Below are 27,267 nucleotides of genomic sequence, written 5' to 3' on the forward strand. Positions count from 1 at the left end.
TGCGCGGGGAGCGGGTGAACGCCCCCACCCCGAGCCCTCCCGGGCATCTCCCGGTCCCCAGCCGGGCCGGTGTCACAGCCCAGCTCCCCCATCCCCTCAAACCCAAACCAGTTCATCTAATTTGAAGGTTTAAAACGGATCTTTTTAATTAAAATTGACAATAATTTATGTATTTTACAAAGGAATAGAAAGTCTCTCGATATATATCATAGGAATCACAATACAAAAATATCTGTAAAATTCTCTAGTCGATCTCTCCAGCCCCCGTTTTCGGGCTGTCGGTTGCTGTCGCAGCACTGAACCCAGCGTTCTGTATTTTGGATATGATTCTGGAGTAGGATTAGAGGACACGGGTCACGGCACGCCAGCCAGTGCACCAAAAACCTCCATCTTCTCTGTGTTACGTTTTGCATAAGTTTACAACAGTCCCTTTTTATAAACTGTACAGCACATCATACAGGGTTTAATACACATATTCACACGGCGATTTCCTGAGTCGAAGCTAAATCTCTTCCTGTGCACGCTGCCGGCGAGGGGCACAGGGGTGCGAAGGAGCCGGCGTCGGTCCAGGAGCATTTTCTCCTCCTGGTCAGGAATTCTGTCCACAAGCCACGTAAGGCACTCAAGGAATCACTGAAGGCTACAGATATAGAGCAGAGTACTGGAAATTACAGCCACATCCTCCAGCAGCCGGAACGGGCAGTCCACACAGCCTGGCACACACACGGCAGCGGGTTCGGGGCGGGGGGCGGCCCGCGGCACCCCCGGCCCGGCTGCTGCCCCCGCCCCGGGCACGGAGCGACCGCGGGAGCGCCCCGGGCCGGGACAGCCCCACCGCCAGCCCGGGGCTTGGAGACGGGGTTTGTGAGGGATGCACCGGGCTAGAGCGAGGAGAGAGCAGCCGAGACCCGACACGGCTCAGCCCGGCTCGGGGCCACCAAAATACTCCTGATACAGAGCCCAGCCCGGCTCGGGGCTACCAAAAACTCCTGACAGGGAGCCCAGCCTGGCTCCGGGCTACCAAAAAACTCCTGACAGAGCCCAGCCCGGCTCCGGGCTACCAAAAACTCCTGACACAGAGCCCAGCCCGGCTCCGGGCTACCAAAAAACTCCTGACATGGAGCCCAGCCCTGCTCCGGGCTACCAAAAACTCCTGCCACAGAGCCCAGCCCGGCTCGGGGCTACCAAAAACTCCTGACACAGAGCCCAGCCTGGCTCCGGGCTACCAAAAAACTCCTGACACGGAGCCCAGCCCTGCTCCGGGCTACCAAAAAACTCCTGACACAGAGCCCAGCCTGGCTCCGGGCTACCAAAAACTCCTCACACAGAGCCCAGCCCTGCTCCGGGCTACCAAAAAACTCCTGACACAGAGCCCAGCCCTACTCCGGGCTACCAAAAACTCCTGACACAGAGCCCAGCCCTGCTCCGGGCTACCAAAAAACTCCTGACATGGAGCCCAGCCCTGCCCCGGGATACCAAAACACTCCTGACACAGAGCCCAGCCCGGCTCGGGGCTACCAAAAACTCCTGACACGGAGCCCAGCCCTGCCCCGGGATACCAAAAACTCCTGACACAGAGCCCAGCCCGGCTCGGGGCTACCAAAAACTCCTCACACAGAGCCCAGCCCGGCTCCGGGCTACCAAAATACTCCTGACATGGAGCCCAGCCCGGTCCCGGGCCATCACAAACTCCTGCCACAGAGCCCAGCCCGGTCCCGGGCCATCACAAACTCCTCACAGAGCCCAGCCCTGCTCCGGGCCATCACAAACTCCTGCCACAGAGCCCAGCCCGGCTCCGGGCCATCACAAACTCCTGACAGAGCCGGCGGGCCGCGGGCAGCGAGCGGAAGCAGAGGGATCCCCTCCCGGAGAGTGAGGGAGCACACGGATGGCAATCTCCTGTCTGTGCATTTAAACGGAGGATACAGTTCTGAAAACATTCTTTGAGCCGTTTTCTCTTTCCTATGTACAAAACTTCATACATATTTATAGTGACATATAGATAAGCACGATTCCTTATTTACACACAGACCTGTCCTGTACAATTGGCTTTGTACTTAAACCCCCAGGATCAAGGAAGTTAACGGGAAAACAGAACCGGTATTTGAGACACACGGACACACCGGGCACAAGAGCACATCCCGAATGAAGAGCCATGAGATGGACTCAAGCCACTTCCCAAGGTGCCCTTTGCCACCTCAACCACCACCTGCAGGGCTTCCTGCAGTGAATACAGTATTTTAAGACATGAAGTATTTCAGTAGAACTCAAAATGAACTCGTTTTAGGCGTGAAATGCAGAAGCAAAAATGCAGCTCATCCCAGAATGCCAGCACTGGTATTGGTATCTGGTAGATTTGGAGCTTGTTAAATCAATTCCATGATAGAATTGTATGCTGATAGCAAAATCCACAACCTTGGCCTTAAAACATTGCATCCCTCTGGTCCAAATAGCACACTTCTCTGACCAAATCCCTTTCTTCTGTTTCTGCAGCTGAGCTCCCAGTGCTGGGTTAAAACACGGCTGATGTACAAGTGCAGGAAGAGGTTGAAGAATTTCAGTATCCAGGGGTTTTCTCCATAGCTTTATAAACTCCAGCAGCGCAGGTACCTACAGAATAAAATAAATACAAGGTTTAACTACTGCTGTGGTCCTCTCCTCCACATGGGATTTTTAATCCCAGAATCTACAACATTTCCATTCCATAGGTTGTGCTGGGTTGTGTTAAGCAGCTCTCAGTTAAGTCTAAGTTGGAGCAGATTTAGCCAGTTAGTTTTTTTTCCCTGAAAAACAAGAGATAATTTATTAAATGCTAAATGCACTTTTCTCCAGGCTGTGCCACACATCAAATAATTCATTTTCCTCAAGCAATCCTCTCCTAACAGCTTTGGGTAACACTCAGAATATGGTGATGATCGTGATGAATGATGAATTTAAAATTTGCCTGATCTGACAAACTCTGAGAGGACGAGTTAATAACCACGGAGCCAAATTCCAGCTCCCCAGGGGAGGAGAGGCGGCACGAAGGAAGGAAGGACGGACGTGGTGCCCGTAGGTGGGAGGGGGCTGCTGCAGCTGCCCTGAGCCTCCCGTGCCCCCTCCTTGGCCCCGTGTCCCTGCTCCCATGTCCCACCCAGCCAGGAGAGCAGCACCAGCTGGGCGGGGAATGCCTGGGGAAGGGGCACATGTGGGAAGAGAACAGCCCTGCCAGTGGCCAGAGAGGAGAGAATCCCCATTCCCTGACCCTTCTCCATCCCCTGTTCCCTGTCTCTTCTCCATCCCCTGTTCCCTGACCCTTCTCCATCCCCTGTTCCACATCTCTTCTCCATCCCCTGTTCCCTGACCCTTCTCCATCCCCTGTTCCCTGTCTCTTCTCCATCCCCTGTTTCCTGACCCTTCTCCATCCCCTGTTCCCTGACCCTTCTCCATCCCCTGTTCCACATCTCTTCTCCATCCCCTGTTCCCTGACCCTTCTCCATCCCCTGTTCCACATCTCTTCTCCATCCCCTGTTCCCTGACCCTTCTCCATCCCCTGTTCCCTGACCCTTCTCCATCCCCTGTTCCCTGTCTCTTCTCCATCCCCTGTTCCCTGTCTCTTCTCCATCCCCTGTTCCCTGACCCTTCTCCATCCCCTGTTCCCTGTCCTTTCTCCATCCCCTGTTCCCTGACCCTTCTCCATCCCCCGTTCCCTGTCTCTTCTCCCCGGGCCCCAGCAGCAGCTGAATCCCCTCCCTGGCGCAGGGAAGGGTTAACCCTTCCCAGCCCGCCTGGCCGCCAGGGCAGACAATCCCTGGGCTCGTTTGTCCCAGCCCGTGCCGTGGCAGGGACACCCTGCACCAGAGCAGGTCCTGCAGGCCCCTCTGTCCCCCCCGAGCCTTGGGGCAGGGGATGCTGCTCACAGCTGACAACAGCACCCCAAGGACTCCAGAAGCAATTCCTGAAAAGTAAACGACAGAAGAGGAAGCGAGGGCGGCTGAGGGGGTTTTCCAGACGCCCTTTGCTCTGCTCCCCGCCTGTCGGGGCCGTCACGGAGCCGGAGCGCTGGGCAGAGCGCGGAGCTGCCCCCGCCGGTCCCGGCCCCGCTGTCCCCGCCGGTCCCGCAGCGCTGCCCCCGCCGGTCCCGGCCCCGCTGTCCCCGCCGGCCCCGGCCCCGCTGCCCCCGCCGGTCCCGGTCTCGCTGCCCCCGGGGCTCCTGCGGCTCCCGCGGGCCTCGCACACGGCACCGTCACCCGTCCCTCACCCCCCGCCTCCCGCCGAACACACGGAATGGTTCCAGAGCTGTAAAACTGGGCCAGCAGCATTTGAAAAATGGTAACGGGTGGAGCGTCGGTGTTTGTGCTTCTGAGCACTCGTGGCTTGTGGAAAACAGCAGCTTTGCCGAAGAGAACAATGCAGGGAGGCAGCTCCTCAAAGATCACGGATTAAATTTGATGTGAGGAAGGAATCACAAAACCTCAGAATGGTTTGGGTGGGAAGGGAGCATCTGGGTGGGAAGGAGTGCCAGCCCTGCCATGGCAGGGACACCTCCCACTGTCCCAGGTGCTCCCAGCTCCAGTGTCCAGCCTGGCCTTGGGCACTGCCAGGGATCCAGGGGCAGCCCCAGCTGCTCTGGGCACCCTGTGCCAGGGCCTGCCCATCTTCCACATATCTAAGCTAAATTTCCCCTGATTTAGTTTGACCCCATTACTCCTTGTCCTGTCACTACAGATCCTGAAGAAGAATGCTCACCTTCATCAGAACAGCCTCTTACCAAGGCTGCAGTGGAAGGAGATATATATTTACACATTCATCTTTATCTATGGATATATATTTACATGCTTATTTATATGTACATATGCTTATTTATATATATCACACGGGACCATATGGCTGAGGGAGGCACTGACAGCATCCTGGGCTGCTGGGAAAAGCTGGGATGTGTTTGGGGGTAAGGAAAAGGCACCAGAACCACAGGCAGCACTTGGACTGGCCTAGGCACTGCCTCACTGAGCCCCTAAGCAGAGTTACCAAGCAGGTGAAGTGATGCTGGAGGTGGCTCTAAGGCAGCTCACTCCTCTCTCCCAAAGGAGAGCCTGCCTGGATGAGCCTGAGGTTCTTCATCACTGCTAAAGCTGAATCCAGCCTGGGACACACCCTGGGACCCCGCTGCTGCCTGCAAGGTGTCAGTGGGACAGCAAATCATGGATGCCTCTGGGAGCCATGCCATGGGAAGGAGGGGATCAGAGCCCCTGCACCAACCCCGTGGCCTTGGGGGCTGGACCCCATCCTCACCTGGGACCCCACAAACCCCCAGGAGCTGGGAATGCAGAATCTCTCATCTTCCCACTCAGGCCCCACGATGAGAACAAACAGGTGGAAATTCTTGTCCGTGTAAAGAACAATGGGCTAGACTTGGCTTCCTTGCCTTTTGCCCTTCCTCTCCCACTGGACATTTATGGCACATTCAACCCCTCCTGTGCACATGAATACAAATGCAAATAACCCACGGGGATGTACTGCAGGGCAGAGAGGGGTTCCCAGAGAACAGGAAGATGACAGATCACGAGCAGAATAAAATACAGCGGGGAGGGATTTAACCATGTAAAAATGGTGGCCATTTAGTTCCAATAGGTTCCACAGAAAGGAGAACATTTGATGTCAGGGAAGAGGACGGGACAGGTCCCTGGGAGGAAGAGGAAGCTCTTTTTTCTTTTCTCCTTTTTCCTGGTGAGAGAGAGGAAACTGCTGGCTGCAGTGAAGCAGCCAAAGACCAGGGTAATAACAGCAAATGGATTACACAAATGGACTCACACAAATCTCAGCTGCACCCCAGCTTTGACAACGTGCACCTTCTTTTTCAAGATGCTATTTTTTAACACTTGCCTTTGTGAGCAGGGTGACAGGGTAAACACACTTGGGCAATTCTCTGGAGTGTCTGCAAAAATTCAGATTCTTGATTGCATTTCAGGCCACAGTCCCATGGTTTTTGTGGCTGAAGGATGGGCCTCTAGCCCTGAGAATCTCAGCTATCAGCAGCCCCTCACTGTCCACCTAATTTCTTACTTAATTCCTCATTTTCAGTTTAATAATTAAGAACACTCTTTCACAGGACATCCCAGTGAACATGCCCATGGTGTATTTTGCTCCTGTCTATCTATATTGACTTGGAAGATTCTGGGGTTTTCCAGTCCAATTTACCAAGGAAGGAGTGTTCCTGACCGTATCCATTTCTGCTGACAAATGCTGTGAGTGTACACTGAGCAGAGAACTACCCACGAGCATAAAAGCATTTCACCTCATCAATATTCACAGACTGGAATCTGAAACACTCTTCCCGGGCCCCCTGAAGCTTTCCAGCAGCTCCAGGAGCCCGGGGGGAGGCTGCAGCTGGGCTGGGGATGCTGGGCATCACGGTGCCCATCAGTGCCAGCCCTGCTTGGCCAGCCTGGGACTGCAGGAGCAGCCAGCACAGGTGATTCCAACCATTCCTGTTCCCTTCCTGCACAGCCCATGCCATGAGCCACTCAAACCAGGACTGCAGGGGCAGCCAGCACAGCTGATTCCAACCATTCCTGTTCCCTTCCTGCAGCCCCTGCCATGAGCCACTCAAACCAGGACTGCAGGAGCAGCCAGCACAGGTGATTCCAACCATTCCTGTTCCCTTCCTGCACAGCCCATGCCATGAGCCACTCAAACCAGGACTGCAGGGGCAGCCAGCACAGCTGATTCCAACCATTCCTGTTCCCTTCCTGCAGCCCCTGCCATGAGCCACTCAAACCAGGACTGCAGGAGCAGCCAGCACAGCTGATTTCAGCCATTCCTGTTCCCTTCCTGCAGCCCCTGCCATGAGCCACTCAAACCAGGACTGCAGGAGCAGTCAGCACAGCTGATTCCAACCATTCCTGTTCCCTTCCTGCACAGCCCATGCCATGAGCCACCCCAGACAGGACTGCAGGGCTGAGCTCTGGCCCTGCCATCACCTCCTGTGCTGGAGGGGGAACCCAGCAGCTCTGGCCCCACAGTCAGGCTCTGCCCATCCTGCCCCCATGGACACGGGGGGATTCTGACACAGACACACTGCAAACTGCTTCTGCTAGAGCAGAAAACAGGGCTGCTCCCTCCAGGCATAATAGCAGGGGTTTAAAAAGCTGTTTCCTTCCATTACAAATTATTTACCTGTGATAAAATCTTGGTACTACTCATTTTACACACACACACACACACACACACACACACACATATATAGATATAAATATGTGCATAGAAACCCACAGCATTTTCTTTCTACATTGGATTTTCAGTTCAGTAGGGACAGCTCAGTGGGATCAGCTCAGGGACAGCTCAGGGACAGTTCAGTGGGATCAGTTCACGGACAGCTCAGGGAGATTTGGCAGGGACAGTTCAGGTACAGTTCAGTGGGATCAGCTCAGGGACAGTTCAGGGACAACACAGGGACAGTTCAGGGAGAGTTCAGTGGGATCAGGTCAGGGACAGTTCAGTGGGATCAGTTCACGGACAGCTCAGGGACAACACAGGGACAGCTCAGGGACAATTCAGTGGGATCAGCTCAGGGACAGTTCAGGGACAACACAGGGACAGTTCAGGTACAGTTCAGTGGGATCAGGCCAGGGACAGTTCAGGGACAGTTCAGTGGGATCAGTTCATGGACAGCTCAGGGACAACACAGGGACAAGTTCAGTGGGATCAGTTCAGGGACAGCTCAGCAGGTACAGCTCAGGGGCAGCTCAGGGACAGTTCAGTGGGATCAGCTCAGGGACAGCTCAGGTACAGCTCAGGGACATTTCAGGGACAGTTCAGCAGGTACAGTTCAGGGACAGCTCGGCAGGTACAGCTCAGGCACAGTTCAGCAGGTACAGCTCAGGCACAGCTGAGCAGCACAGTGCCCGGTCAGGCTGAGCAGGTGGAGCTGAGGCAGGAAATGCAGGCTGACACCTCAGCCTCCCCTGCAGCTGCTCGGGAAAGGCACCAGGGGACACTGGGGGACACTGGGGGACACTGTGGGGATGGCAGCCCCGATGGCAGCCGCAGGAACTCGGGGCTCTGTGTGACAGAGCCGCTCCCTGCAGCTGCACACCCTGCTCGTGCCTGACCTCCTCCCCACCTTGGGGAGCCCAGCTGCAGGGAGCCCCCAGAGCCCGGCTCCCCATCAATTCACAGCCCTCAGAGTCCTCCTGGTATTGAACAAAGGGACAAATGTGGCTCTAAGTGACGATGTGAGCATTTCACAGTCCCTTCCAGGCGCTCTCAGCGCTGCCGGCCCCTCTGTGACAGCCGTGACAGTCCCGACAATCCCTGCACTCACCGATCTGCCGTGTCCCGGGGGCGTTTGCAGCATCCTTGTTTATAGCGAGGAGCAAAGTGCCCCCCGGGCAATTCTCCTCAGAAAAGCATCGACAGAGCAGCAGCTCCTGGCTGCCTCTGCCCATCTGCATGAGGCCAGTTCAGCCTCAGTGACTTGGACACGTCCTCCTCTCCCAGGGAGGTTTCTCTGGGATTTCTGCTGCCCTGCAGGTGCAGACAGATCCCTGGGCACCCAACCCCTCCACGGCAGGGCTATTTACACAAACACAATTTACAAACAGAACGCATTCTTTTAAGAAAGCTAACTTTATGATAGATTTTCCAGCTGAATAATTCTCCAGGCTAACGCTGAGTTTGGTAAACTACAAAAATATTTGTCCTTGTTATTTGCAAGAGCTCAGCAAGACCCAAATTAAGGGGGAGAACCCTTCAGCTGTGATGAGAAGTGAAGCTGCTCTGCCCAGGAGTGCTTTGGGGAGTGAAAGGTGAAATGAATGATTATCTTTAAAACCAGCGTGGTGGAGCAGGCTTTTGCCCTGCCAGTCTGTACAGAGTTAGGCAGAGTTTTCATTCTGAGAGCAAGCTGAGGATGGAAGGTGCTGGGGTTTTGAGGGGGAAGCACACGGGACACCAAACTGCTGCTGCTGCACAAATTCACACTCCAAGAAAGCTCTTTACTTCCCACAGCAAGAGGAACACCCCCATAAATGACCCAAGGGAAGGCTCGATGGGGCTTGGAGCAGCCTGGGGTACTGGGAGGTTCCCAGCCTGCCCATGGCAGGGATGACCTTGCAAGTGCCTCCCAGCCCAACCCATTCTGGAACTCTGTGCTGGGTGTGATTCCCCTGCAGCAGCACAGGAGTGGGAGGTTTCGGTTGTAGGGAGGACAAATGAAAGGCCGGTCCCACATCCTGGCCCCGGAACGTGCCCAGGAAGCACAACCACAAGTTCCTGTGTAATAACGCAGGTGTTTTGCTCAGCAGGAGACTCCCGGCTGGCCTGTGGGGAGGTGTTTTCCCGAGGGGTTTGGCAGAGCCATGGGGGAGCAGCCTGTGCCCAGCAGAGATGTCTGGGATGGGGCCGAGGAGCTCCCAGCCTCGGCCAGGCCTGGCTGGAGCCCCCCTCAGCCCCAGCTCCCGCCCCAGGGCCTCCATCCCCGCCTCAGCCACAAATGCAGGCTGACATTGTCACTTCTGTGCACTTCAGGCTGCCGCAGCCCGAGACGGCGGAGCAGAAACGCGCTGCGTGCTCTTACACAAACTGACAGCCATCAACCCACTGGAAATCTCCTCCTTGGCTGGGCCAATCCTGCTCTCCCAGAGAGACAGAAACCCCCAAGGTCTGCAGCACAGCCAGAGGAATGAAAGCTTTTGAGTCAATGCTTTTGCTCAATGGGAGTCTCCTTGACGGCCTGAATTTCCCCACACTTCACTTCAAACGAGGATGTCTGGGCTCACCCTGCACGGCAGAGTGGCCAATTAGCATTCTGAGGCTGGAGCTCATTAGTGCCCCTGAGGGAAGCCATTGCAGAGGGCCTGGGCACTCACACAGCTCCAGCAGCTCCTCACTTCCCCCGGGGATCCCTTCTGAAAGGGAGGAAAAACCCCAAAACCCCACTGAGAGCGGGGTACACCAGGAACACAGAACGACTTGCTACTGTTCAACTGATCCGTGTGCAGAGTCATTTAAAGAAATGGAGTTATCCACAGGACTGAGAGGCGCACAGGCACAGATCCTGCTCTGGGGGTGAAGGAGGCTCTGAGGAGGAAGAACCCCAAAACCCCACTGAGAGCAGGGTACACCAGGAACACAGAAGGACTTGCTACTGTTCAACTGATCCGTGCAGAGTCATTTAAAGAAATGGAGTTATCCACAGGACTGAGAGGCGCATGGGGACAGATCCTGCTCTGGGGGTGAAGGAGGCTCCCCCTGGGGAAACCTCCCCATCCGTGGTTAAATAAAACCATCAAGCTCTGAACTCCTGCAACTGGTATTTCTAATTGCTGCCTACAGTAGGAAATATGCTATGTATTCTTAATTAAAAATATTAAGGGCCATTTCTAAAGAGAATTTATATTGTTGTAAGAAAAAGAAGGGTTAGAGGAGGATCTGAAAATGGGTGGATCCACCATGAACCTAAAGCTGGCTTGCTGCTGGTGACCATGGCTGGCGTCTCCCCATGAGCCCTGGGCACGTTCAGCTCCACAGACCAGTTAAACACAGCAAGCTGCTCTTAGAAACAGGAAAACAGACTGGCTTGGGTAGGAAGGCACTGCAGAAACCATGGAGCTCCAGCCCTCTGCCGTGGGGCTTTCCCCATCCTTCTATCACTGGAAAACTGAAAACAATAATTTCATGTTATTTGTTCCAGCACATTCCACACATTGCTTCCTTTGAATGGACAAATATCAAATGGAGCTATAATAAATGCTGGGGGTTTTAATTAAATTAAGATAATCAGGGCAAAAAATATGGATGCTCAAGCCTCTTCTAAAAATGTAAGAGTAAATATCTAATAAAAATTTCTCTTAGGTAAGTGACAGCTTATTTATTTGGACACAGGCAAGTGCTACCCAGCCCTGTGAGCCCCCAGCCTCCAAAGTTCAAGAGACACTGAAAAATAACTGAAACCATCCTAAACCAGCCTGGGACAGTCAAATGGCCTGTGAAGCAGCATCCTCTCCTCCAGGACACACAGCTCCCACTCTCCTGGCTGCAGCACCCTGCACTGGGTGCCCATGGATGGGGTCTCTGCTGAGGGGCACCCCTGGTGCCCGCCACCCCTACCTGGGCACTGCCCTCTGACCCAGGAGAGCTTCACCTCGTAGTGGAGCTACAATTCAATGCCTTATCAGTACATTAATTTGGCACATAAATAACACTTCTATAAATCCTGTGCAACTGCAGCTTTCTCTGCTGCTCTCCCCATCATGTTTATCTGCCAAGTAACTCCTTATCAGCACAGATTTGGAAAAAAATGAGGGAAATTGTGAATTAAAGTACTTTTCCAATTACTATTTGTCAAATACGCAAAATGAAAAGTATTTTCATTTCCTGCATTTAAAACATGCCTTTTTAAAAGCAGCATGACTGCTTGCTGTCCATACAAATCTGACAGTGCATTTAATTACCTTCCAATAATTTTGTGTTAGGAGTTACCACTGATGTAAAACATAAACCCAGAATTTGTTATTATATCACACTGAAATTTAACACCTAAATTATTAGCAATAATTAAATAAAGTTTACATAAAGACTCTGGTAATTTCAATATCAAATTCAGTATTTCCTCTGTTATCACCTTAAGAGAATAATAATAACAACAGATTAATAACATCTGTAATTATAAACCCAAGTGAGAGAGACCAGCAGGGGAGGGAGTTCCACAGAGCCCCAGGATGAAGGGGTTTCCAGCTGGTCAGCCCATCTTACCTGTCCAGAGCTCTGATCCCTTCCTGCCCGTGCTCCCAGGGAATGGGCACCGTGGGACCCTGGCTGCTGCAGCACCTCGCTCCTGCCCTTGGTCCTGGCTTTGACCTTCATCCCTGGCCTTGGTCCTGGCTTTGTTCCTCATCCCCGGCCTTGGTCCTGGCTTTGTTCCTCATCCCCGGCCTTGGTCCTGGCTTTGTTCCTCATCCCCGGCCTTGGTCCTGGCTTTGACCTTCATCCCTGGCCTTGGTCCTCATTCCTGGCCTTGGTCCTGGCTTTGTTCTTCATCCCTGGCCTTGGTCCTGGCTTTGTTCCTCATCCCTGGCCTTGGTCCTGGCTTTGGTCCTCATCCCCGGCCTTGGCCCTGGCTTTGTTCCTCATCCCTGGCCTTGACCTTCATCTCTGGCTTTGTTCTTCATCCCTGGCCTTGGTCCTGGCTTTGACCTTCATCTCTGGCTTTGTTCTTCATCCCTGGCCTTGGTCCTGGCTTTGTTCCTCATCCCTGGCCTTGCCCCACAGCCCTGCATTTCTGTGCTTGGCTGTGGATCCAACGTGGTCAATCACACTCTGGAATTTCTTCAGGGTTTTCCTCTCTTCTCCTGTTTTTCTAGAGGATTCTTTTTCCTTCCTGGTTCCTGTGCCAGCCCTCTGGGCTCGGGCTCTGTGGGACTTGTGCTCCCTTTCCCCGAGGTGTGGACACCTTCCAGGTGAGGACATCTTCCAGGTGAGGACACTTCCAGTTGAGGACACCTTCCAGTTGAGGACACCTTCCAGTTGAGGACACCTTCTGTTCCCTCTCCCAGCCCAGTGCACATGGATTAGGGATAATCTGGTTATTTCACTCTTTTCCAGGCTGAACTTTTTGCTGGAACAGCGTTAAGCCTTTTGTCACTGTTCAGGGACAGCCAATTATAAATTATTGCATACTTTTTCTCATCATGGTTTACTGACAACTCAAAAAAAAAAAAAAAAATTACAGCTTGTTTTCCTGCACGTAGCTTTATGTTTTTTCCTAAAACTGGGCTCATGGGATATTCAACAAAGCATGGGACATACCCTGTGCAACGGAGAAATTCCTTGGAACAAACCACTTCATTTTCACTCACATCCATCTTTTCATGAGCTACTCCTCTGGAACGCTTCCTAAAGCCTCCTTCCAAGACAGATTTTTGAAGAACTGTGGAACAAACACGAGCACACAGACAGGACAGGGGCACTTCTGCACAGAAGCAATTTGCCACCTGCTTAGCAGGGAACGGGGATAAATTCAGTGTATCTGAATCAGTGAAGGTGCTGCTGTCAGAGCCTGCCCAGCAGAGCAGCCTGGGCTGCAGGACAGGCAGCAGCAGAGTTCTTGGGGTTCCTGGCTTCCTTGGTGGGCTCAGCTCTGTCCTCTCCAAAGGCTCCTCGGGGGTTTTGGGGGTGCAGGGACTCCCCCACAGCCCAGCTCAGCCCCACTGCAAGTCCCACAGGCTGCAGCTGCCGTGGCCAGCAGCAAAGAACGAGACGGATGCGGGGCTGGAAGGGGCAAAGTCTCTGTGTGGGTCTCGGGAAGCAGGGCTGTCCCTCGGGCAGGAACAGCAGGAGCAGCTGCAGCGGCCTCAGGGGGCTGAAACAGGAGAGGAAAACAGCAATCAGAGGAAAGCCCACCGGGGCAAAAATAACATTCACAGAACTTCTGTGAGGTCCTGTCTACAATTATCTGCTGAACTGCAAAACTGATGAGAAAGGATTTGTGATCCGTTCCATTTCTGTTGTTAGTGGGGAGTGTTTCCCTCCATGCCATCCGTGCTGTGGGCATTTCTGGCAGCACACAGAAATAGGGCAATTTATCCCCCATTTACATGGGAAAAAGGGGATTCAGGGGGTCCCTGGGGCCCTATGGCACAATGCCTGGAGGAACACACCCCAATAAATGCTATGTTGCTCCAAACCCACCTGGCTGCTCTCCTGGAGGCAGGACAGGAGAGGGGCTGAGGTTTCCATGGACCTCCAGCACAGATCAGCTGGAGCTGCCCCTGATGCACTCAGAGGAGTCACCCCAGACTGGGGGTTTGCCCTGGCTTGACAGAAGTTTCTTTGTTTTTAAACCTGCCTAATTTTTCCTTTTCCTTCCCTCTAAAGAAGGAAATTCTGTTTGACAAGTTTTTGCCTGCTTGTCCAGGCTTCACGTTTTTTTAAAGGATTTGGAGATTTCCATTTTTGGGTTCTCTGGCATGCCCAAGAGACCCTTCAATCCTGCTGACACAGCAAAAGGAAGGCTCTTTTCTCTATGGGAAAATAGAGATGCTCTAGGAGGAGAAGAGGAGAGAGCAGAGCAGACCCGAGGGCTTACCTTGTGCATGTGGCCTGAAGGACTATGACCAAAGAATGAAAGCTAAAGAGAAAAATAAAAACAAAAATAAAAACTGAAAAGGGGAGAGAAGAGAGGGAAAAATGGAAGAGAAGAAAGAGATTAAGAGTTGACAGTGTGTTTAACTGAGAAATAAGCTGTGGTTACAGACAGAGCACAACACAACTCTCAGGTGAGAAGGAACATGGAGTGTGAAGTGAAGCCCGAGTGCTCGGGGCTCAGCTTGGCTCCCGAGAGCTCCCGTGTCCCCTGGGCTGGTGACAGTGACCCCCTGCCCCTGTGAGCCCAGCCAGCCCCAGCCCCAGGCTCGGGGAATGGGGAACAGCAGCTGAGTTCTGACCCTGAAACACCCGAGCCCGGCCCTGCTGAGCTCTGGGCTCAGGGCTGGCCCAGCTCAGCCCCCACTGTACCTGAGCACGGCCCTTCCACAAGGCAGGGCTCAGCTGAGCCATTCTGGGTAAAACACACCAGTTTGGGCTGGCTGCAGAACGCTCCATGGCACAAACTGTGGCTGCAGCTAGACAGGAGAGCAAAGCCCCCGCTCCTGCTGGGAAAGGCTGCTCCGTGCACTGCCCTCCCAGGGGCTGGGATGGATGGGAGGGAAGCAGGGAGCAACAGCCCCTTCCCCAGAGCTCTGCTGCTGAGCCCTCAGCTCTGACCCTCCCTGCCCAGGGCCAGGCTGCCCTGCAGGTTGGCAGGGAGGAAGGACTCAATGCAACCAGTTCACCTGCCCTGGTACAAATGCAAGGTGTTTTCCTGCAGCTGTGCCCCTTTCTCACTGCACTACACACACGAGCTCTCTCTAGGGTGGTTTCCTTGGCCCAGGTGAAATGGAGAATGGTCATGTGCACACACAGCAGCTGTTCCGTTTGCATGACCTTACCTTTTCCTCTAACTCTTTTATTTGTCTTTTTTGGCCTTCAATTCTTTCTTCTAGCTCTTTAATTCTCTGTCAGATTTCAAATAAAAAGATATTTATTAACCAACCAAAACAGATGTACCCGGAAGATGCATTAGTTTGGGGGACATAAATTGTATGTGCTGTGCTTCTACCAAAGCCAGATTGGGTATTAGGCTGCAGGTGAGTGCTCTGTGATTGTCACCGTGTGTGACAAAGGCAGGAAGGGCAGGTGAGTGCTCTGTGATTGTCACCGTGTGTGACAAAGGCAGGAAGGGCAGGTGAGTGCTCTGTGATTGTCACCGTGTGTGACAAAGGCAGGGACTGCAGGTGAGTGCTCTGTGATTGTCACCGTGTGTGACAAAGGCAGGAAGGGCAGGTGAGTGCTCTGTGATTGTCACCGTGTGTGACACAGGCAGGGACAGCACGCTGCCCTGTCTGCAGGGGTCTCCAGGGCCAAGCAAAGCCTGTCCCAGGCCTGGCCAGCTCGGACAGCCCCAGGGGAGGCCAGAGCTGTCCCTCCCGAGTGCCCTGGCCCAGACCCACCTGCTGGGCGTGCTGGATGAGCTCCATCCTCTCCCGCAGGATCTGGGCGTCCCTCTCGCGGAGCTCGCTCATCACCTGCCGCTTCCACTGCTCCACGGCGCTCTTCAGCTTCTCCTTCTCCTCTTCTGAAAGAAGTTCGGAAATTTTGGCTCCAGCTTCTTGCTGCAGGGCATCATAGAGCATGGCTTCTAATTCCAGAATTTGCTAATCAAAAACAATATAAAGCTGTCAGCTCGACCTTGTCCCCGGCGGGGCGAGGAGGTTGCGAGGAGCAGAGCGTCCGACCCTGAAAGGCAACGGGAGCGGAGCGGGGGCTGCGTGCTGAGCCTCCACGGGGACAGCACAGAAAACTCCATCCAGAGGGAAAACATCCTGAGGGGCTCCGAGCAGCCCTGGGGCTGGCACAGCCTCCCACCAACAGGGGGGAGCCAGCTGCTCCTTCCTGGGGACGGCACCGTGGGGAGAGGAGGAGAAGGAGAAAAGGTAAAGGAAGGGGCAAAGGGAGCAGGGAGAGGGAAAAGGGAGAAGGGGAAATGTAAATAGGAAAGAGGTTCATAAAAGACTCATCTTCTGAGTTACAGATATTTTTTACATGTATTTTTCAGTCCCTTGGTTGCCCTTTCCTGGTAGCTCTCCTGTGACCCAGCAGAGAACGTAACCTCACCCCAGCAAAGCGCTGCTGTTTGATACCTGGATTTCTGCTGTGCCCCAGCCTCATGGACACAAGCCCAGCCCTGTCTGGAGAACTGGCCTGGGCAGGAGAGGGGCAGGGGACCCTCCTGGCCCTCTCAGCAGGGTCAGCCAAGTGCTGCCTGGAGCAGGACCCTGCAGCAGCCAGGCTCAGGGGTTTTGCCTGCTAATCCTGTTGGCTCTGCTTCAGGGGCAGCACGATTAGCTGCTCCTCATCTCCAGGGCACAAAGGAAACATGGAAGTGAAGCGAATTTTACAAAGCAGAAGAGCTTTTTCCACTCGAATTCCAGGGCAGAACAAAGCTTCCTTTGCTGCTTTCAGGCTGCATTTGTGCCCTGGAACAAAGCAGTGCCTGGGACACGCGTATGGTGCCTTCAGAAAACAGAGGAAAATGCAAATAACCCTCAGCCCCCTCTGCAGGGGCTGACACTCCTTGCACTCCCTGCTTCCCATCAGCAGAGTCAGCCCTCAGCTGCACAAACTGCTGCTCAGGACAGGAGGTGATGGAACCACAGAGTCCCAGACTTAAAGGCCACCTTGTTCCATCCCCTGCCATGGGCAGGAAAATTCCACTGCAAGGTGTTATAGGGCTGGGGCCACAGCCGAGGGGGCTTGTGTGCTTTCCAAGGTTTGCACTGTGCCAAGCTTGGCTCCAGATACAGCTCAGAATGTGTCAAAATCAGTCCTAAAAATCACCCACAGGACAGAAAATGTATGGAGCAAAAGCTCCCCCAAATGGTTCAAGACACAAGTAGACAACAGGAGGCAGAGGCATAAACACTCACTGCTCCTCAGAAAGCGTAACTGTGCTCTAGGTTTGTGTAGAACTGGGAAAATGAGATAAACTGAGAGGAAACTTTATGCCTTTTGTGGATATATATATAAAACCTTTCTCTCATTGATGGAAACAAGACAGCTGATGACTGAAAAGATGGGTGAAATGCTATGGATCAGCTAATGATGAACCTGACTTAAAAGCAGTTCCATTTCAAATTTACACATTCCAGAATACCTCCAGCTGCTCTGGTTACAGGGGTGTAATCCAAAATCCAAGGAAATGTGCAGGCTAAAATATATTTTTAAAAAATACAAGACAAATTACTGCAAATCTAATTTTCTTATCAGTCTTTTACGGAAGCTTTGGCTGAATTAAAGCTGAGTAAGTGTTTGTTGAGTAAGTAAATGCTGAGGTGCTAACCCTGCGGGGGCCACTCAGACCCAGGAGTTCTGTTCACAAGGCAGTCCTGGTCAGCTCAGGGTGCAGAGGATTTGCTGGACCCTGACCCATGCAGCCCTCAGGGCACCCACAGCAGCGCTGCCCAGGGCAGAGCCCGTGGGCTGGCCCAGGTGTGCTCAGTCAGCCCCGTCTGACCGCCCTCACCTTGTGAGCCTGGTCCAGGGACTGTTTCCTGAAGTCCAGCTCATCGTCCAGGTATCCCTTCTGCTTGCTGAACAGCTCCTGGGGAGCGAGGAAGGGGCTGTCAGTGACCCCCAGGGCCCAGGCCCGTCCCCTGCCGCCCCCTCCCCGGTACCTTCTCGTTCTCCAGGTCCAGCATCTTCTGCTGCAGCGCAGACTCGGTCACCTCGATCTGCTGGAGCCACTGGGGGACAGACAGAGCCTGAGCAGGGCCCTGGGGCAGGGCATGTGCCAGCAGGCAGGCACCGCTCCAACAGCAGAGCACAACTAACCCTGCTGGTCTCCTCTGAAAAGCCACATGGCAGAGCCTGGCCCTTCCCTCCTGCCTGGCTTTGCGAGTTCAGCCACGTTTCAGTGGGGTCTGCTGCCTTGCTGGCAGGACACCCTGCTGGGACAGAGCCCAGAGCAACTCCTCATGAAGCACCGTGACTATGGGGGGCTGTCAGCTCCCTCTGCAGGTCTGCTCAGAGGGGTGGGTGCTTCCAAACACAGAGACCAGGACAGGTGCCCTGGGCCTCAGCTTCTCACCCTGTGCTCCTCACCTTCCCTTCCTGTGCTCCTCACCTTCCCCAGCCTGTGCTCCTCACCCTCCCCATCCTCTGCTCCTCACCTTCCCCCCTGTGCCCCTCACCTTCCCCCCCTGTGCTCCTCACCTTCCCTTCCTGTGCTCCTCACCTTCCCCACCTGTGCTCCTCACCTTCCCCACCTGTGCTCCTCACCTTCCCCACCTGTGCCCCTCACCTTCCCCCCCTGTGCTCCTCACCTTCCCCATCCTCTGCTCCTCACCTTCCCCCCTGTGCTCCTCACCTTCCCCATCCTGTGCTCCTCACCTTCCCCACCTGTGCTCCTCACCTTCCCCATCCTGTGCCCCTCACCTTCCCCATCCTCTGCTCCTCACCCTCCCCATCCTCTGCTCCTCACCCTCCCCATCCTCTGCTCCTCACCTTCCCCATCCTCTGCTCCTCACCCTCCCCATCCTCTGCTCCTCACCCTCCCCATCCTCTGCCCCTCACCTTCCCCATCCTCTGCTCCTCACCTTCCCCAGCCTCTGCTCCTCACCTTCCCCCCTGTGCTCCTCACCTTCCCCATCCTGTGCTCCTCACCTTCCCCATCCTGTGCTCCTCACCTTCCCCCCTGTGCTCCTCACCTTCTCAGCCAGTGTGAGGACAGTCCTGGCCTGGATGATGACCACCTGCTCCTCGTTGGTCAGATTCTGCACCAAAAGCAGAGCACAATTACAACAAATCACAGTTCTTGTTACTAACCCACTACTTGGGCCACTGCTGTTTCAAACATTAAATATGTCTGAGGAACAATAAACTGAGGCAGAGGAAATTAATATTGTAATGCAAAATCATTGTAAAAGCCATTGTCACTATTCATTACCAACCCTTGTCATACATAATTCTTCAAAAATTCTCATATTTACCAACAAGAGCAGGGACTGGATCTTTGTGTACCCAACAGGGAATAAACAGACATTTACACAGGACAAGATTGAGCTCAGCACAAAGAGCCATGGGGAAAAGAGATGCAGTGCTCATCCCATGCACCATCCTCACTTGTGCAGCCAGGTGATGATTTTGGGAAGCATTTATTAAGATGTTGGCCATTCCATCCACCTTCTGTTGCTTCCTCCAAAATACCAAAGTACTGGAACTGGGCTTTGCATTTCATCCCAAGCTTCAGTGTGACCACAGGTGCAGCTGAAGGGCTGGGCCTGGCTCGTGTGGGACCCTGAGCCAGAGCCAGGGCAGCTGCTGAGCAGGGGGACTGCAAAGAGCTTCAGCCTCAGGCACTGCTGGGACACGGCAGTGCTGTCCTGCAGGGATTGAATCAGGGAATGCCTTGGGTGGGAAGGGACCCCAATCCCCCCCAGTGCCAGCCCAGCCATGGCAGGGACACCTCCCACTGTCCCAGGTGCTCCCAGCCCCAGTGTCCAGCCTGGCCTTGGGCACTGCCAGGGATCCAGGGGCAGCCCCAGCTGCTCTGGGCACCTGTGCCAGGGCTGCCCACCCCCAGGTATTTATAGTTCTGGTACTTCCAGGCTGTGCCATGGTCCTGGGGATAGTGTTTTGCTGCTATCCAGCCTGTCACAGGGAGAGCTGGGGCAGCCCAGGTGCAGAGTGTGAGAACAGTGGGGACCCTCCTGCAGCTGGGGTGGGGGTCCCAGGAGGGCCCTGGAGGTGCTGAGGGCTCTGTGAGACCTTGAGGGGCTCAGCTGTACCTTGGCCCCTCCAGCCCTGGGGCTCTGCTGACAGAGGAGAGCACAGGAAAAGACCCACAGGACCTTGTGTGTGCCTTCCACGTGCATAACTGTGTGCAGCCATTCACTGCCACATGCTGAAGGAGAAGCACTTGCACGTTTCTTGTTATTTGCTTCTCCTTTTCATGCTGCTATTTTGGCTTTTTGTTTAATATCCTGGTTAGTATCAAGGGTTAATGGGTTATTAGGCAAACTCAAAGCATACAGCTGCTGAAATGCAAAAGCAAAGCAAATGCAGAGCAAGCAAATCAAGAAACCGTGTGTGGCCAGTGGCCAGAAAGCCCCAGACACCAACATCACTGAGTAACAGGGACCCAGGAGCAGTGTGGTGACACGAGCCCTGCACTTCACTCCTCAGTGGCAGCAAAACCTTGAAATGGCAGCAGATGCTGTGCTTGCAGCCCAAACCAGAGGCAGGACAGGCTGTGCAGCACCAAAGCAGGCAGCTCTGCTCACTGCACACCAGGACAGGTATTCCCCAAAGCATGCACAATTTATTAAAGGAACATACACTTACGGCGTTATCCCCTAAAATGTCCAACTTTTTCATCAGCTCTGCTACTACAATGTCCTGGCAAGAGAGAAATGGAGAGGTGGGAGTCAGCACGGGGCACCTGGCTCTGCCGGGGAGGGGATAGGAAAGGAGCATCCCTTACTGTTACACCTTCAGCCTCGCAGTACACCTGCAGAGGGCTCTTCCCCTCCGTGAAGGGGCCGTGGTGGAAGGTGATGGCCGGGGACCGTCTCTCCCTCTCCTGAAAGGACAAGGATCCTCGGTTACCCCTGGCTGTGCCACACCACAGCACCACGGACTGCTCTGGCTTGAAGGGCCCCTAAAGCCCATCCCAGCGCCCCTCCTGCCACAACAACCTGCCAGCCACACCGCTGGTGTCTGTGGTTCTCCTCTTTGACCAGACCCTGCACAGAGTGCCCCTCTGCAGTGCCCCGCAGGGCTGGGGCTCACCTCCAGCTCCAGGATCCTGAACTCCAGCAGCTCGTTCTGGTCCTTGGCGTCCTGCACGTCGTGCTTGAGGCGTGCCTCCTCTGCCTCCATCTGCCTGATCTGCCAAAGCACAGGGCACCTGAGCCAGGGGGCAGGGCTGGGCCAGGGGGGCAGGCACACCCAACCAGGTGGGCAGGGCTGAGCCAGGTGGGCAGGCACACCCAGTCCAGGGCAGGCACACCCAGCCCTGGGCACCGTCCTGAGCCAGGTGGGCAGGGCTGGGCCAGGGGGGGCAGGCAAACCCAGCCAGGGCAGGGCCGAGCCACCCCGGGCCAGGGGGACACAGGGCTGGCCCCCAGGGCCACTGTCCTCATGCACAGGACACCCCCAGAGAATGCCAGAGCCCCACTTCTCCAGCAGGTTTATGAAGATCTCCTATTAAATTATTTCCAGCAGGGCAGTGCCATGCAAATTGGAATATTGCCCCTTCTGCATTGCTCAGGACACAAATGCTATTTGAATAATGCAAATAGAAACATTAAATACCTTTTCTACCAGTTCCTGATTCCTTCTGTACAACGCCTGCTTCTCCTCAATCCACTTCATGTCCTTGGGGAGAAATGAACAATGCTGCAGGTGAGGCTGCAACATTTGCAACAGCACAGCTGCAAATATCTCACTGAAGCTCATGTGCAGAGGGACAGAACACACAGTGAGGGCTGTGAAACTCTAAGTCCATTACTTCTTAAAATAACTCCCTAAGCTAAACTTGCCCATGCACTTTTAACAGCTCTGTAGTTCACAAATGGAATGAAAACATTCCAGTGATTAAAAAACTCTTTCAGGTAAAATCTGGCTTGCATTAAAAGGGATATTCCCAACTATCTGTTTACTATCAAATTTCTATTTTACTGAATACAAATCACATATTTCTGCAGATCAGGCAAACTAAACTTTATCTGGAAGCTAAGCTCTTAGTCTGAGGAATATAAAACCCACAAACCCAGGACATCATTTATCAGCAAGAACAACAACAAGAGTTTAAGCTGGGAAGACAATGATGCAATTACTCAATTACTTAATATTTAATTGTTCTCAAAACCATTTTCTGTTTACTGCTGCTGTTGCTTTTGGTTTTTTTTTTGTTTGTTTGGGTTTTTTTTTTGGTTTTTGTTTTTTTTTTTTTTTTTTTTTTTGTTTGGTTGTTGTTTTTTTGTCAGCAGAAGTGGTGCACAAACTGTAACCAGCCTGGGAACCTTTCTGGTCCCCCAGCAGAGAGGTGGGGAAGGGCTGGAGTCAGCATTACCTGTCCCTGCTCAGCCAGAGCCTTCTCCAGGTCTTCTATCTGAGCCTGGGACCGGTGTATTTCTGCTTGGAGCTGCTCACGTGTCTGTGGCATATGAGAGAGAAACAAAAAAACCAAAAAATTGGTAAAGAATAATTTAAAAAGAAGTTTAAAAAAAAATCAAACTTTCTCCAAAAGACCAAACCTAATGCAGTATTGAAAATACCAAATGCTTTTAACAAATTATTTTGAAAGTTCCCTGGCAGAAGAAATTTGCAGCTGAGCACAGAGTATCAAATAATCAAATGTAATCAAATCAAGTCTGGGAGATAGGATTACTGATTCTGAGATTTAACTCAAGATTAACAAAATGGCAAAGCAGAGCTGGCCCCTCACAGCTGCTCATGGCAGGCTGCAGCCAGAGCCTCCTCCCTTTCTCCAGGGAAACAAATGAGAATTACTGTGGCACAATTCTGGGCACTCCTGGTTCCCTTAAATTTGGGGCACGTTAAACATTCAGAGCAGAGCCCACATTACAAACTGGCAGATTTCATTGACCTTTGTGCCTTTGGTGCCTTGTCTATAACTTAGAGCCTTATCTATGATTAAGTGCTACATCTATTTCATACCCATCTCTCATTTTTTACTGTATTTGTACCTTCCTGCTTATTTAAGTAGACACCACATTCCAATACACCTTTTCTGAAAAACAAATGAAATTATTGCTAGTTGTTGTACTTGTTACATACTTTCATAGAACATTTATTTCCTTGAGCCATTTCTCTGCTATTTATCCCATTATTTACACTGAGAGTGACTTTGTTTGCACGACCTACACTGGTGCCTCCTTTGGCCCCCTGTGAAAAGACTAAAACCCAGTCACTCTCACAGCTGGGAATGCCTTGGCTCACTGGGATTTTCCTTCCAGGTGCAATCCCTGATGTTTCAGAGTAGATGTTCATTCTGGGAATGTCTCTTTTCATGCATTACACCTTGAGCCACTCCCAGTGCTCCTGGATAACACCTCCACAGAACAGGTGTAGGAACAAATCTGCAGGCACATTTCTCCTGTTAAACAGCAAATTTGTCCCTTTCCTGATGGCACCCACACCTTTCCAGAATGGGCCTGACCCATCCTGCCAGCCCTTCAGGGAGTCAGGGAATGCTCTGGGTGGGAGGGACCCCAAACCCCCCCAGTGCCAGCCCTGCCATGGCAGGGACACCTCCCACTGTCCCAGGGGCTCCCAGCCCCAGTGTCCAGCCTGGCCTTGGGCACTGCCAGGGATCCAGGGGCAGCCCCAGCTGCTCTGGGCACTGTCACAGACATCTTTTATGGAAATCCTTTCCTTGGGATTTTTCCTCCTGAGAGGCCTCAGGAACAAAATGTACCCAATGGTTATCTGCTGCTGTGGGATGCAACAGGTGCATCTGGGATTGGGCTCATGTGCTTGTTTCTAATTCATGGCCAATCACAGCCCAGCTGGCTCGGACTCGCTGTCCCAGACACAAACCTTTGTTATCATTCTTTCTTTTTCTATTCTTAGCCAGCCCTCTGATGAAACCCTATCTTCTATCCTTTTAGTATAGTTTTAATACATTATATAACATAAAATAATAAATCAGCCTTGTGACACATGGAGTCAGATCCTGGTCTCTTCCCTCATCCTCAGACCCCTGTGAGCACCATCACAGAGCACCCTGTGCCAGGGCTGCCCACCCTGCCAGGGAACAATTCCTCTGTAACTGCTTGGCACACACAGCAAGCTCCCAACAAAAGCAGCACTTCAGGCCAGCTGTCCAGAGCCACAGGAACCCTGTGAGGCAGACAGGCAGAACGACACAGGGCACTTTGCAATTTAATTAACAGAAAAATCTCAGCTATAAGCCTTCTAAACATTTTCTGAGGAATCATGTAATCTCTCAGAGCCCAGAAGGAATTAAAGACCACGCATTATAGATTTAAGGCTATCTGTCCTAGTTCTTTGTAGAAAAAGAGCTTACTTTCAAGGATTTCCCATAGAAACCTCTCCCTGGATTCCCCTTGAGCAGACCAGAGGTGAAAAGCCCGAGCTGCAGCAGTGGTGGATTCTCAGCAGCCCTGGCAGCGCTCAGAGTGCCTGGAGCCGCCTGGCTGAGCCCAGGTGAGCTGGAGAACAGCCTGAGCCCGGCCAGGTGCGTCCCCCACCCACCCTGCCAGCTGCAGGGCCCCATGTCCATGGCATGCACACCCTGCAGACCTTGACTTCGCGCTCTGCATCCAGGGTGCCCCCGACCTGCTCCTGCAGCAGGGCGTAGGCGCGCTGCAGCGCCTGGTACTCCATCGTCAGCTGCCGGAACCGCAGCTCCGTCTCCTCCTTGGCCATGCCCTGCCAGCGCACAAAAGGAGAGAGGGTTAGGTCTGCTGTCTCTGAAAACGGCCAGAATTATCCCTTTTGAAACGCAATTTGGAACCATGGTACGAAGTATCTTAGTTAAGCGCCCTCAAGCTGCTTCCCCTCCGTCCCCTGCATATCCCTTGCACGCTCTTACCTCCAGGAAGTGCAATACAGAAATAAAAAGATAATCCCTGCCTTGGAAAGAGAAAAGCTTGCCTTCCATATAGCACACGAATGACTGCACCACCCTTTCTTACTGGAACAGGGAAAATCATCACATTAAAGGTGAAAATGCAGCTTTCTTTAACAACAAAAGGTTTCAATTTGGAAAGGAAACCAAGCCTGACAGCCTCACTCAATTATTAAAACATGAATCCAGAGTTAATAGTTGTAGAAGTGGTGACAGCCAGCATGAAAGGAGCCCTTCATCTTCTTCACCCTGCTTACAATAACCAGTATGGAGTGCTTTCATGTCTGACCGGAATATTTCACTCAACATGAAATGGAATTACATTGCTGGGTGCATGCATCAACTTCCCACTGGCTGAACGGGGGGAAGATATCAACACAGGAATGAAAAATAAACAGGCTCATGCATACACAAATACATCCAGATTTCCTGCAGTGCAGCCTGGTAACCATCAGGTATCTTTCATGATGGAGTGAGGAATTCTGCAGGCTCCCTTTCTGCAGATTGAATTACACACCTGCAGCCAGCACACCGTGAAAGGGCTGCACATCATCAGGGGCAATTCTTGTTTATTACAGGAGTCTTGTTAAGCCCAGAGCTGTGTAATGGGCCAATGTTCTGACACACACTGGGGAGTGCATTTGTGGGGAAGCCCTGGCAAATCAAGGAATAATCCCTTTAATTTGTGTTACATTTGTGTGCTGTGAACACACAAATGTTCCTCTGGAACCCAGCCAGGAACCAGCCTTTCCCTGGAGCCCAGAGCTTCAGGGGAGCATTCATTCCCTCTCCCTCCACCAACACAGACCTTACTGAGCTTGGCTGGCCCAAACTGCACCTGCCAAAATCTGCAGCCAGGCTCAGAGTGAACACACCTCCCATGGCCTGTCCAATTTCTCCATTTTTTAGACCTGCAAACCTGCCGTAAATTCAATATTCTTAGGATATCAGATTTCCAGCTTGGAAGTTGTGAAGTTACTGAAGACCTGAGATGTAGAGATACTGACCACCATGCACAGCACCAAATTTAATAGAAGTGTTTCATTTTGAAGTCTGAGGGACAGAACGATAGAACAGATATGAGAGAGCAGCAATGATAGATGGAAGTGATGGAACAGAGCAGGGATTTCATTAGACAGCAGCACCAGGGTCCCGAGCAAAGCAAGAGGGGTTTTTGAGGAGTACCTCTTCCAGGTCATCCTCGGGCGTGCACGGGGTCTGGTCGGTCCGGTCGGTTTGGTAGGAGATGGAGGAACCATCAGACTCCAGGGAAGCCTCCTCATCATAGCCATAGAACGTCTCCACCACCGGCTTCTGGCAGAGAGCAGGGTCAGGGAGTGCCCTGGCACCGGGACAGACTGCACCTGACACCCGGACAGACTGCCACTGCAGCTGGACAGACTGCCCCTGCACACAGACAGACTGCACCTGACACCTGGATAGACTGCCCTGACACCCGGACAGACTGCCCTGACACCCAGACAGACTGCCCCTGACACCCAGACAGACTGCCCCTGCACACGGACAGACTGCCCTGACACCCGGACAGACTGCCCCTGACACCTGGACAGACTGCCACTGCACCCGGACAGACTGCCCCTGACACCCGGACAGACTGCCCTGACACCCGGACAGACTGCCCCTGCAGCTGGACAGACTGCCCTGACACCCGGACAGACTGCCCCTGACACCCGGACAGACTGCCCTGACACCTGGACAGACTGCCCCTCACACCCGGACAGACTGCCCCTCACACCCGGACAGACTGCCCTGACACCCGGACAGACTGCCCCTGCAGCTGGACAGACTGCCCCGACACCCGGACAGACTGCCCCGGCACCTGGACAGACTGCCCCTCACACCCGGACAGACTGCCCCGGCACCTGGACAGACTGCCCTGACACCCGGACAGACTGCCCCTCACACCCGGACAGACTGCCCTGACACCCGGACAGACTGCACCTGACACCTGGACAGACTGCCACTGCACCCGGACAGACTGCCCTGGCACCTGGAGAGACTGCCCTGACACCTGGACAGACTGCCACTGCACCCGGACAGACTGCCCTGACACCCGGACAGACTGCCCTGGCACCTGGAGAGACTGCCCTGACACCTGGACAGACTGCCACTGCACCCGGACAGACTGCCCTGACACCCGGACAGACTGCCCTGACACCCGGACAGACTGCCCCGGCACCCGGACAGACTGCCCCTCACACCTGGACAGACTGCCCTGACACCCGGACAGACTGCCACTGCACCCGGACAGACTGCCCTGACACCCGGACAGACTGCCCCGGCACCCGGACAGACTGCCCCTCACACCCGGACAGACTGCCCCTGACACCCGGACAGACTGCCACTGCACCCGGACAGACTGCCCTGACACCCGGACAGACTGCCCCTGACACCCGGACAGACTGCCCCTGACACCCGGACAGACTGCCCTGACACCCGGACAGACTGCCCTGACACCCGGACAGACTGCCCTGACACATAGACAGACTGCCCTGACACCCGGACAGACTGCCCCTGACACCCGGACAGACTGCCCTGACACCTGGACAGAC

The 27,267-nt window shown here is 53.5% G+C and overlaps 1 protein-coding gene across 1 annotated transcript in view; it reads right to left on the reverse strand.

Moving 5' to 3' along the window:
* Positions 1–120: 120 nt before the first annotated feature.
* JAKMIP3 (Janus kinase and microtubule interacting protein 3) overlaps positions 121–27,267 on the reverse strand; it is a 55,647-nt gene continuing 28,500 nt past the window's right edge. The window contains 16 exon segments of the mRNA XM_054637075.2: positions 121–2,610; positions 11,734–13,249; positions 13,251–13,339; positions 14,066–14,107; positions 14,967–15,032; positions 15,528–15,731; positions 17,600–17,677; positions 17,751–17,819; positions 18,783–18,848; positions 20,413–20,472; positions 20,558–20,656; positions 20,866–20,964; positions 21,391–21,453; positions 22,151–22,234; positions 24,367–24,495; positions 25,880–26,008. Coding sequence (XP_054493050.2) covers positions 13,030–13,249; positions 13,251–13,339; positions 14,066–14,107; positions 14,967–15,032; positions 15,528–15,731; positions 17,600–17,677; positions 17,751–17,819; positions 18,783–18,848; positions 20,413–20,472; positions 20,558–20,656; positions 20,866–20,964; positions 21,391–21,453; positions 22,151–22,234; positions 24,367–24,495; positions 25,880–26,008 — 1,497 coding nt within the window. The 3' untranslated portion in view covers positions 121–2,610; positions 11,734–13,029.

The sequence above is a fragment of the Agelaius phoeniceus genome, chromosome 9 (assembly GCF_051311805.1).
Source record: "Agelaius phoeniceus isolate bAgePho1 chromosome 9, bAgePho1.hap1, whole genome shotgun sequence".
Classification (NCBI taxonomy): domain Eukaryota; kingdom Metazoa; phylum Chordata; class Aves; order Passeriformes; family Icteridae; genus Agelaius; species Agelaius phoeniceus.